Below are 11,499 nucleotides of genomic sequence, written 5' to 3'. Positions count from 1 at the left end.
GAAGAAGGGACGTTGGATAAAAACTAGAGAAAAAGAAAAAGTCTATAAAAAGAAAAAATTCTTTCTATTTTTGGAATTAGTGTAACACTAATGAAATATATGGGATTATGCTGGAATGGAACCAATTGGCTTTAGTAAAAAGAATTTAAGGAGTTATGTAGAAATATGGCTTAAAATTTGAATTTTAAGATTTTTAAGGCAATATAAGGTTAAATAAATTAATGTAAATTGAACAATAGAATATAGCAAAAGATGGAAAGGATATGTTGAGTTAATAAATAAGATAGATTGTTAAGATAAATTATTTAAACAAAAATTGAGAAATATGGGAAGAATTTGCTGAAACAACGAATTAAGCTAGAATACAAAAAGGGAGGTGTGAGGAGGTCCAAGAAACAAGTAAATGAAAAGATGCAATATGGGATTTGTATTCTTTTTTCTTGTTTTTTTCTTTTTGTACTTTCTTTTTGATATATTTTTCTGTTGTATTTTTCTGTTCTTTTTTATACTTATGTATTTTTGAAACTCTGAATAAATATCATATTAAAAAAAAAGGCTGGTGGCTGTGCCCACTTTGCATGCGCTGGGTCCTGGGTGTTAAGTGCTCTACAGACCAGGGGGCACAACCAACAAAGGCCTTTGTGCTGCAGTCTGAATTCTGGACAAATGAGCACAATGGAGATGGTGTGGTTTTTTTTTAAGTACTGCGTGTACTTTCTCTCTTCTTAATCCATTCCCATCCCTCCCTACCATTTTGGGCTCCCCCTCTCCAATCAAACGATGGCTCCTTTTCTTTGGGAGATGCAGGGGATTTTAAAATAGATGAAATGCTTGGCCAGCAAAGTGGGAGGCTTTTGAACATGTACTACAAAAGATAGGAAAGAGAACAGCAAGACCAAACTGAGTGTGGCTGTCTGCATACAAGGTGTGTGGCTGCCTTGCAAGGAGAAGGCCCTAGATCCAGCCCCCAGTATCTCCATTGGGGCCTCCTGTTAGAAACCCTGGAGAACTGCTGCCATTTATTGTACACAATACAGAGCTAGATGGACCCCAGGCCTGGCTCACTATGAGGCAACTCTCTCTCTCTCTCTCTCTCTCTCTCTCTCTCTCTCTCTCTGTGTGTGTGTGTGTGTGTGTGTGTGTGTGTGTGTGTAGGGATGTACTGGCACTTCCTGGCTGTTGCCATTTTAGAATTTTCAGGTGAGATCTACAATCATGTACCAGTTTGCCCAATCAAAGATTATTTGGAGCTCTTGTGCAACAAACCAGCCTCCTTAAAAGACCACACCTTTTTGCAGTAAGGAAAGTGACTGGGAAATGCACTGGAAACCACAGAGTAACATTTGCTTGGTGTAACATTGCCTGACCTCCCCACAAGCAAACCAGAACAAATGCTCAATAAACAGCCGATGTTGTCTAACCTTCCCGCAAACAAATCAGGAGTGCTCAATAAACTGGTTCTCCACTGCCCTGTGTGTCTACTGTCTTCCTTTCCTACCCCCATAAAGGATCGTTTGAGAGGCCCAAACAGCACCCAGAAGGAACGAAGGGTTCTTTTCATTTATACCTACTGCTTGGCCAGGCTCCAGGTGTTCTTAAGCCAACAGCCTGTGTGTTCCAGGGCTGGGAGGACACACAAAACCCACACTGGTTGTGGGAGGCAGTAGCTGAGCAGTCAGAGCTTCTACCTTGCGTGCGGAGGGTCTGAGGTCCAATATCCCAGTAAGGCTGGGAGAGAGAACTGTGTCACTGCCAGTCAGAGTCAACAGTACTGAGCTCAGTATATAAGGCGGAACCCTCTGTTCCGGGGTGTTGTTACTGGGCAGGGGGAAGCTTTCTGCCTTCTGGATGTGGGTGCGGTGTGCTCCCCAAGGGCAGCCAAATGTGCAGTGCTCAAGTGTGGCGTGTGTGAGATGAGGGGTGGGTGGAATCTGAGCAAGGAGGTGAATGTTTCTCCCCTGCCCCCACCGCCCGCTCTCTCTCTCCTGCATGTTGCTGATCTTTTCCTCCTATTGATTTAGATGTTCCGCCACTCAGATGTTCATTTGGTTGGTAGTGGGGGGAGTCATGTGTGCATTGTACGTGTGCTGGGTGTGTGTGTGCGTGTGAGAGGGGGAGACCGAGGGAGCAAGCAAAAGCGGGAAGAAGCCACACAGCTACACCGATTGGAGAGGCAAAGACTGCAAGAGAAAGGGAGATTAATTTTTTTTTAAAAAAGAAAGAAAGGAAGAGTCTGCCACTGAACTCCTACCGAGGGAAAACTTGCCACTGGGGTGGCACCCTCTCCCCCTCCTCTTCTCCCACCCCCTCCCCATGTGCAACCTCAGGGAGCTGGCCTAGAGCCATGCTGTGCAGCATCTAGCTCCACGAGGTCTTCTGCAGCTGAGTATTTTTTTTCAGGCTCCAGCGAGGAAGGATTGCAGCCTTGCGTTGTGACACGCTCAGAGCCAGCAGCAAAGGGACAAGAGAGTTGCTGGTGAATGGAGAAGAACTGATTCTTCCTCTTCCTCCCCGGTTTCGAGGCTGGGGGTTTAGGAATTGGCTGCGGCGGGTGGCGAGGGGGGTGGAAGGGAGAGGAATCCTTTCGCCCCCGGAATTTTGCCACCTGGTTATTTGGATGCGGACAACAGGAGAAAGTCTCGCTGTGCTGTTCACCTGTGCAGAAGCAGCATCGGAGGCGGTTTTTGGAAAGAGAGAGAGAGAGCCCTTTCCACCGTGGCCCTAAATCTCTTCGAGGCCGGGGTGGCGAGGCTCGAATTTCAGCCGGAGTCGTCGGGATCTGCCGCGCCAAGGATCTGTTGTGACTAACATAACAACCACTTAAAAAAAAAAAAAATTAAAAGAGTTGCGGTTTCTGCTGTGGTTGGGGACAAGGAGGGGGCTTCTCTCTTTGGCTCCGGGAAGACCACAGGTAGCCCCGTGGCAGGTGCGAGCCCTGCCTCCCTTTCCTGCGCTGCTGTGTGTCCGGCCAGGTCGCTTCCTATGACATTTGGGATTAAAGTTTGGCTTTCTGAGAGCGGCTGCCACCATGCCTTTCCACCCAGTCACCGCGGCGTTAATGTACCGGGGCATTTATACCATCCCCAATATCCTTGCAACGGAGCAGCATCCTGTTGACATACCTGAAGATGAACTGGAAGGTGAGTCTGTTTTGGGAACAAGCGTTAAAAACCAAAACCAAACCGGGTGGTGGTGGTTGCTTTCTTCTCTCTCTCTCTCTCGGGATGAGAGAAATGGTCCGCAGCGGTGAAAAACAACCAAGGTAGAGATGGTGGCATCTCAGACCCGGGGTATCTTTCGGTGTTGACTTGGGTCTGTGTTGCAGGTAGAGAGGAGAGGGCAGGATGGGACCCGTTTGGGGTTTGTTTGTTTTTTTGGTCCTAGGGATTCCAGCAGTCGAGGAACTGGGGGTAAACCCCGAAATACGCATCAGCCAGAAGGAGATGGCTGGCTGGCTATTGTGTGCTCGCGTGTCAGAGATTGTGTGTGCTTGCGCGTATACTGTAGATGTCACTTGGGAGGACAAAGGGCAGGAGGGCGAGGAAAGAGAGGGGTCAGGAAGGGGGTGCAAGCCTGTCCAAGTCCGGATCAGGTCCGGGAAGTGAGGCGGAAACACCAGCAGCCTCAGGACAAGGAAGCTCCCCAACCCCGTAAAAAAGGATCTGGTTTGCTGAGGGAAAGGTGGAGGAAGTGGGGTGGTGGAAGAACCAGCTCCAGGTGGCTGTGAGGCCGGCAGGTATCCGATGGGGGGTGTCGCAGGTGGGGAGAAAACTTCCGTCCGCGCCCCCTTTCTCTTCCTCTCCCTCGCTTTTGCACCCACCATCTCTCTCTCTCTCTGTGGGAAGGGAGATTTTCTGCAGTCCGTGCGTGGTGGTGGAACAGGTAGCGGAGGTGTGCATGGAGGGTTTGCTCCGGGCGCCCAGGAAGGAGGCGGACTCCTCCATGCGTCTCTCTCGCGAGCAAGGCACCCACTCCTGGCTTCATCCTGGAGTTGTAACTTGGGAAGCACGCACGCCAGCAACCCTCCTTCCCCTCCTAGATGCACCTGGGGCTGTGGATGCCCTAATGCAGGTAGAGTGCCCCACCGCCACCCGGTCTACCTTGGGCATCACCAAGCCTGACGGCGGTGGCCCCAATGCAGAAGAATGTATGTATGTAAGTATGAATGTATTGAGGGGGGAGGTGGTCTGTGCCTGCTGCACCCGTGAGCTGAGGCTGTGAAGAGGGAATCTCTCAAAAAAAAAAACAACCCATCACTTCCTTTCCACAGCTCGCCCCCCCCCCCCACTCCAAGAGCTCCCGACCGTTCACTGCGCTTCCCCCGATTGAAATTCCGCTCGCCTCTCTTGAAGAATCCAATCTGTTTGGGTTGAAGGCGAAGCGGAGGAGAAGCCTCTCAAGCACCCCCCCCTCCACACTCAGTCGCAACCAGCCAGCCCCCATCTCCGCCGCCTTCCCTTCCTTGCCTCAGTCAATCTATCGATTTGCCAAAGTCATCAGAGAGTGGCAGGGCGAGCGGGTTTGTTATTATTATTTTTCTTTTTTAGGAGAGGCTTAATGGAGATTGGCAGTGAGGTAGGGAAAGCGGGGGGAAGGGGGCGAGTGGTCAGAGCTCTTAAGTGTGTGCCGCGGGGGGGCAGGGGGCGGCTGTTGCTGTGTGTGACTGAGCACGGATCAACAAGTCCCTATCCGAAAAGTAACAAGGTCCTTAAGGATCTTGCCCTGCTAGCCTTATCTCTGTGGGAGGGGCTGTAGTTCAAATGCTTTGAGTGCAGAAGGTCCCGGGTTCCATTCCCGGCCTCTCCGTGCAGGACTGAGAATGTTGCCCATCTGAAACCCAGGAGAGCAGCTGCCAGTCCGTGTTGGAAATACTGAGCTAGGTGGACCGATGACCTGACTCAGTATAGTGGAGGGCAGTTGCTGTGGCAGAGCACCGGCTTTGCATGCAAAGGATGTCAGGTCAAACCATTGGGTCCATCTAGCTCAGTATTCCCTACACTGGCTGGAAGCAGCTCTCCGGGGTTTCAGAGAAGAGTCCTTTCCAGCCCTCCTGGGACCTTCTGAATGCAAAGCAGCTGCTCTACCTCTGAGCTACTGCCGTTCCCCTAGGACGCATCTCATCCTCAGGAGCTAACCTTAAGGATAAGTCAGGTCATTGGTCTGTTTAGCTCAATATTGTCTGCACTGACTGGCAGTGGTTCTTGGGGGTTTCAGTCCTTCCTCTAAAGCTGTTTTTGGAGGCTACACTGAGGGTGGTTTCTGAACCTCTTTTAGCTTGCCTGTTCACTTAACCCCTGCTGCTTACTCTCAGGGGCAGTTGCTCCCTGGGGTCTCAGGCCATTGACCCTTTTAGCTAGGGAGGCTGAACCAGCAGCCTTCTTCAAATCATGCTCAACCACCAGCTCTTCATATAGGGGAATGCTATGGATAGCTACTAGCCATGATGCCTATGTTCTCCCTCCACCATGGGAGGCCACCATGCTCCTGAATACCAGTTGCTGGAAACTGCAGGTAGGAAGAATGCTCTTGCGCTTCGGTCCTGCTTATGAGCTTCCCATTGGAGCATCTGGTTGGCCACTGTGAGATCAGGATGCTGGACTAGATGGGTCATTGGTGTGATCTAGCAAGCCCATCTTATGTTCTTCTGTTCCTCTTGCCTCCCCTAGTGAATGCTGGGCTGGATTTTCTGGTGCTTCCAGCATCCTTAGAAGCTCTGTTTAGAAAGGGCAGGGGTGGCTTTTTCCTTCCTAGAACTATTATTATTATTATTATTAAATGTATATGTCACCCTTCATCCAAAGTTCACAGGGTGTTTCATAACATAAAACACAGAATTAAAACACAACACACACATCTTAAAAGGTGCTCCTATCCAAGCCGAGGCTGGGTCATCCGGAAACAATGGTTTGCCTTTACTCACTGCTGGGCAATGCATGGAAAGATACTTGCCATTCCCCAGTTATTCCCCATCAGTTGTGCCAAACTAGCAGCCAGAGAGAGAGGAGAAGACCGCTTCCTAGGCAAGCCTCCTTGGCAGACAAGAGCTGCCTGCTGGGACATCGCTGCTGTGCTGGATAATATCACTGTGCAGAAACCTGCTCTGAAAGTCCGCTTTGCCATCACGGCTTTCCTCTGCATGTGCCTATAATTGCTAGTAAAAGAGAGAGAGAGGAAGCTGCCTTATACTGAGTCAGACCACTGGGCTATGTAGTCCAATATTGTCTACACTTACTGGCAGCAGCTCTTTGGGGTTTCAGGCAGAAACCCATACCCTGAAATTTCAGGGACTGAACCTTTTTGCATGGAAGGAATGTCCTGTAAAGGAAGCTAAATCACAGTGAGTCAAACCATTACTTCATCTAGCTTGGTATTGTCTACACTGGCTTGCAGCAGCTCTCCGGGGTTTCAGATGGGACGTTCCAAGCCCTACCTGGAGATGCCAGGGTTTGAGCCTGGGACCTTCAGCATGAAAGGCAAGCGCCCTGCCATAGGAGGGTGTCTTATTCTGAGCCAGACCATTGGTCCGCCTAGCTCACTATTGTATACCCTGACGAGTTGTGGCTCTCCAGGGTTTCAGATCGGGGAAGTCTTCCTTTCCCAGCCCTGCTTGGAGATTCCTAGGATTAACCTGGGACTTTCTGCATGCAGAAAAGATGCTCTTCCCCTGAATCCACAGCCTGTCCCTACTACAAGGCTCTCCCTGCAAGCAGGGACCTCAGATGCAACAATTTACTCTAGACGGTGGAAGAGAACCTCTCACCCTACGGGAGAGAGTAAAGGTAAAGGTAAAGGGACCCCTGACCATTAGGTCGAGTCGCGGACGACTCTGGGGTTGCGGCGCTCATCTCGCTTTACTGGCCAAGGGAGCCAGCGAACAGCTTCCGGGTCATGTGGCCAGCATGACTAAGCTGCTTCTGGCGAACCAGAGCAGCACATGGAAATGCCGTTTACCTTCCCGCTGGAGCGGTACCTATTTATCTACTTCCACTTTGATGTGCTTTCGAACTGCTACGTTGGCTGGAGCTGGGACCGAGCAACGGGAGCTCATCCAGTCACGGGGATTTGAACCGCCAACCTTCTGATCGGCAAGCCCAAGGCTCAGTGGTTTAACCCACAGCACCACCCACGTCCCCATATGGGAGAGAGTAGAGGGGTGCATTTGGGGACATCCTCAAGGAAGGGTCAAATCTGCACACTCTGCTGTTGATTCCGCTCTTCACAGAGATGGCTTTGGACTGCAGAGCCTGATATTACTGCCTCACACATGCAGTGGAACAGACGGCAAGCCTTGGACACGGCGTGGTGGTATCTGCGCTGGCTTCCTTCTGATGCAGCGGTCATAAATGGGTCGGCAGGGGCATCCCCAAGACCACCTCTCTCTGTGTGTCACAAGAGCACAATACATCCACTGATCACCTAGTTTGCAGTGGAGGAAGCAGGTAGAAAAGAAGGCGGGTCTCCTGCGCCTTTCATAGTTGCGTAAAGGAAAGGGGGATTTCAGCAGGTATAGCTCGCCATGCCAATGATGATTGCTCAAATGCACTTTGTACTCAACTATAAAAGGAGTGGAGGCAGGATGGAACATTGGAAGATGCCTATACAAAGGAGAAGAGGAGGTTCCCTTTCATTGAGTGGGGTCATTGCTCCATCTAGCTCATTATTGTTGACACTGACTGGCAGCAGCTCTCCAGGGTTTCAGGCAGGTAATATTCACTGCTTCATCTAGAGATGCCCTTGGGGATTGAACCTGCAAGGCAGGTGCTCTACCACTGAGCTACTGCCCTTCTCCTAAAAATAAGTTAAGTTTCTAGTCCTTATGGTTTTTAAAAGAGAGAACTGAATTAAATAGGAATCAGACCATTGGTCCATCTAGTCCAATATGGTCTGCACTGACTGGAAGCAGCTCTGCAGGGTGTCAGACATGGAATCTCTCCCAGCCCTACTATGGCAGGGATTGAACCTGAGATCTGCTTTGCCACTGGGCTATGGGTTTTCCATGGTGCCTTCCTCGAGGTTTTTCTCCAAACTGTTTTTCCATAGCTCGTAGCATCTTTTGACTCATATCTGATCATCTGACACATGGGTGCCTATTGATACTGTTCTCCTCCCAGAGCTACAGTTCCAAGAGTCAATTCCCCTTCACAGGGAATTCTGGGAATTCTGGCTCTAGGACAAAATAATGGGGGGGTGTCTTCTAACAACTCTCAGCACCCTGAGGTCGGCGGTTTGAATCCCCACGACAGGGTGAGCTCCCACTGCTCAGTCCCAGCTCCTGCCAACCTAGCAGTTCGAAAGCACATCAAAGTGCAAGTAGATAAATAGGTACCACTCCAGCAGGAAGGTAAACGGTGTTTCCGTGTGCTGCTCTGGTTTCGCCAGAAGTGCTTAAGTCATGCTGGCTACATGACCTGGAAAAAATGTCTGTGGACAAATGTCAGCTCCCTCGGCCAGTAAAGCGAGATGAGCGCCGCAACCCCAGAGTCGTTCGTGACCGGACTTAACTGTCAGGGGTCCTTTACCTTTACCTTTTATGACAGTTTAAAGTGGCATCATAGTGCTTTAAATGTACAGTATGAATGTGGCCCTAACCAGGCAAATCAGGAACCCTTGATAATCAACTGCAAACCATCCAGAGATCTTCCAAGTGCTCCTGGTTGGTGAGCACTGGCTGGCAGCAGCTGTCTAGTGCTTCAGTCAGAGAGTCATTCCCAGAGGTACTGAGGATTGAACCTGGGCCCTTCTGCATGCAAGGCAGGTGCTCCACCACAGAGCCAGGGCACTTTCCTTAGCACACAGCAGCACTGAAAGCTACCTGAAGCAGATAATGGTCCATCTAGCACATCACTGTCTGCGCTGACCAGCAGTGGTTCTCCAAGGTTTCACAGTGGAGTCTTCCTGGAGGTACCAAGGCTTGGGCTCCTGGGACCTTCTGCATGCAAATCCAGTGATCTGCCTCCAAGCTACAGTCTTTCCTCCTCCAAGGTCTCTCGAAATTCAGCAGCATGGAATGCAATTCATCATCATCCTTAGTGCACATGCATGCAGATGCACCACCACTATGCATGAGCACTAAGGTCCCATGCAGAGGACAGGTTGCAGCTGGTGGCATAGATTCCAAGCTGTCAACATCACCGCAGTGTGTAGGACCGGCGTGCTTTCCTTGTGCACCTTCAACAGCAGCAGCAAAAAGGAACACCTGCTCGTCTTTTGGATTAATGGGAGAAAGACAATTGTAGAATCAAGGAACAGAGAATGTGGAGAAACAGCAGTATTTGGAGCATAGCAATCTGTAATAATACGGCAGGTGGTGAGTTTTAATAGGCAACAAAGAGAAACCCAATTTTGTTTGTGATTTAACGAGAAGCTTCTTCTCAAACCAGTACGTGATCTGGTGCGCAGAATACCCTTCGAAATTTGCCCTCCTACGAATTTTGCAATGCAGTATTCCAACCGATGTGTACAAAGAACGCATATCTTAGGGAGGAGGCTTGGAAATGTATGTATTTGTGGAAGTAACCTACAAAAATACATTGGATCAGGGGACGTAGCTTGCAAAAAAATGTGTATATTAATCAAAAACAGCACACACACAAAAGTATTTATTAGAAGACACTTATTCAAAAATGCTGGTGGATTTTCCGTGAGGATTTTTAAAATTATTATTTTGCAATAAAGAAATAAATCGTGAATTACTGCGGAAATGTGACAGACTGAATGTATGACTGAAACACCGAGAAGCAGAGAAACCTAAAATGGCCTGATATCTCCATCCCCATGGAGGGGTGAGGAGGAATCCCTTGGGATGAGGCTGGGGGTGTCACATGAGCTCCTATTATTATTATTATTATTATTATTATTATTATTATTATTATTTTCTGCAAAATGTTGAAGGGCATGGAGATGTACCTTGGAGTTCTCTGCAACAGAGCAGGGACCTTCCTGCACTGCATTTCTCCACCACTTCTTCAGTGCCCGGAAAGAAATAACAAAAAAAATTGCCATCTCAGTAATTGCCTAGGTGAGGCACCCTGTGCGATGCTCAGGTGGCCTCAGAACGATGCAAAGTGTTGGGGTGAAATCTCAGCAAATTGGGGCTGACTCCTCAAGACCTTTCCGGCAGGGATGTTGCCTAGCAGTCGGCTGCTGTGATTTCATTGCGATCTAACAGTGCCATTGATTCGTATAATATGCCAGGCCTGGGAAAGTGATGGTTTGCTCTTCCCGAGCTATGTGGATTATGCAACACAGGGGCGAGACTATCTTTCCATCAAAGTGCATCATTGTGCTTTTTACATAATATGGGAAAGGGGGCTATAACCTGGAGAAACAGGAGCTGGTGGCAACGCAGAGCAGATTACAGTTGCTTATCACTGCTGATACGTTTCTGAAGGCAATCACTCTCTTGGTTCGCGTTGTCATGATAATGATGGAGAAGGTGAGAGCTTCCATGGGTTCAGGACAAGAGACAACCATTTCAAATTCTTTACTGTGTGAGACAGGGTTAGGGTGGGGTGGAAGAAGGCTTCTCAGCTTCGTTTAAAAACCTTGCCCTTGGATATACGCACTGGAGAACTCAACCCAAAATGCCCGAGAATATGAAACTGCTTAAATAAAGCCTAGCTGGACAGCATTTTGCTGTGGTCATTTTGGAACCTCTCTGGGAAACTGCTGTTGACATTAGCAAAGCTGTGTTCGCAACGTTACCAATGCAATGGAGGTGGGTGGGAGGGAGAGAAGAGGGGGAGAAAATGTGCCTTTGGTGCGCATAGCTGGCACATAGAGCCATTTTTGTGGCTTCTGATTACAGTCACACTGTGTGGCATTGAGGAACGAGTTGTTTGTTACCCACAAACAGGTGTAATGAGGCCGTGATTGTTCGTTTTTAAATGAAAAGCAGCCGCTGGGGGCTGCAATTCTGAGCAGATAAGAAGTGTGCTTAACCCTTTCTTTGCAAGCTGTGTTTGCACTTCATCTTCCAGCTAACATCCCACCCCTCACCGCCCTGTGGGCTTGCAGATTCTAGATGTGTGATTACTCAGGGCTTCCCCAGATCGACCTGAGATTTATTTATTTAATCTAGAGATTTCTGTGCTGTAACGAATCGTGGCTTCATCAGCTAGTGAGCACCAGGGTGACATAACATGCTCTCACCCCCCTCCCACTGTGGTTCATATCCGGCTCTTCAGTTCTGGTTATGCCAAGCCACAGTTTCGCATGACGTTCAACACAAGAAAATGCCAGTGGTGTCTGTTTACAAGCTGAGATCTGAAATCTGGTTCAGACTATGCCATCTTAATCTTGGAGATGTCTGAGGGTGTCGGATTGTAAATCTGGGAGCTGCCATTTTTAGGGTATTGTGGGAAGTTGAAATGCCAGCTCTTTGTGGACCAGAGCTGATCAGAGCTTTGCTGATGTTGCTGCAACCAGGCGAGTCCACTGAGAGCCACCACAAAGGAGATCATCCAATGATGTAGGAAGGGGATCAATGGAAGGCGATTT

The 11,499-nt window shown here is 49.2% G+C and overlaps 1 protein-coding gene across 2 annotated transcripts in view; it reads left to right on the top strand.

Annotated features, from left to right (window-relative positions):
• Positions 1-2,060: 2,060 nt before the first annotated feature.
• CABP7 (calcium binding protein 7) overlaps positions 2,061-11,499 on the top strand; it is a 56,327-nt gene continuing 46,888 nt past the window's right edge. The window contains exon 1 of one of the 2 annotated variants that reach the window (XM_083590632.1): positions 2,061-3,140. In XM_083590632.1, coding sequence (XP_083446758.1) covers positions 3,029-3,140 — 112 coding nt within the window. In that variant the 5' untranslated portion in view covers positions 2,061-3,028. The remainder of the gene's footprint in view (positions 3,141-11,499) is intronic. The other variant, XM_083590633.1, reaches the window with a different exon arrangement.

This window comes from Podarcis filfolensis, assembly GCF_964270895.1.
Source record: "Podarcis filfolensis genome assembly, chromosome: 16".
Lineage (NCBI taxonomy): Eukaryota > Metazoa > Chordata > Lepidosauria > Squamata > Lacertidae > Podarcis > Podarcis filfolensis.
This window is presented reverse-complemented; position numbering and strand designations above follow the sequence as displayed.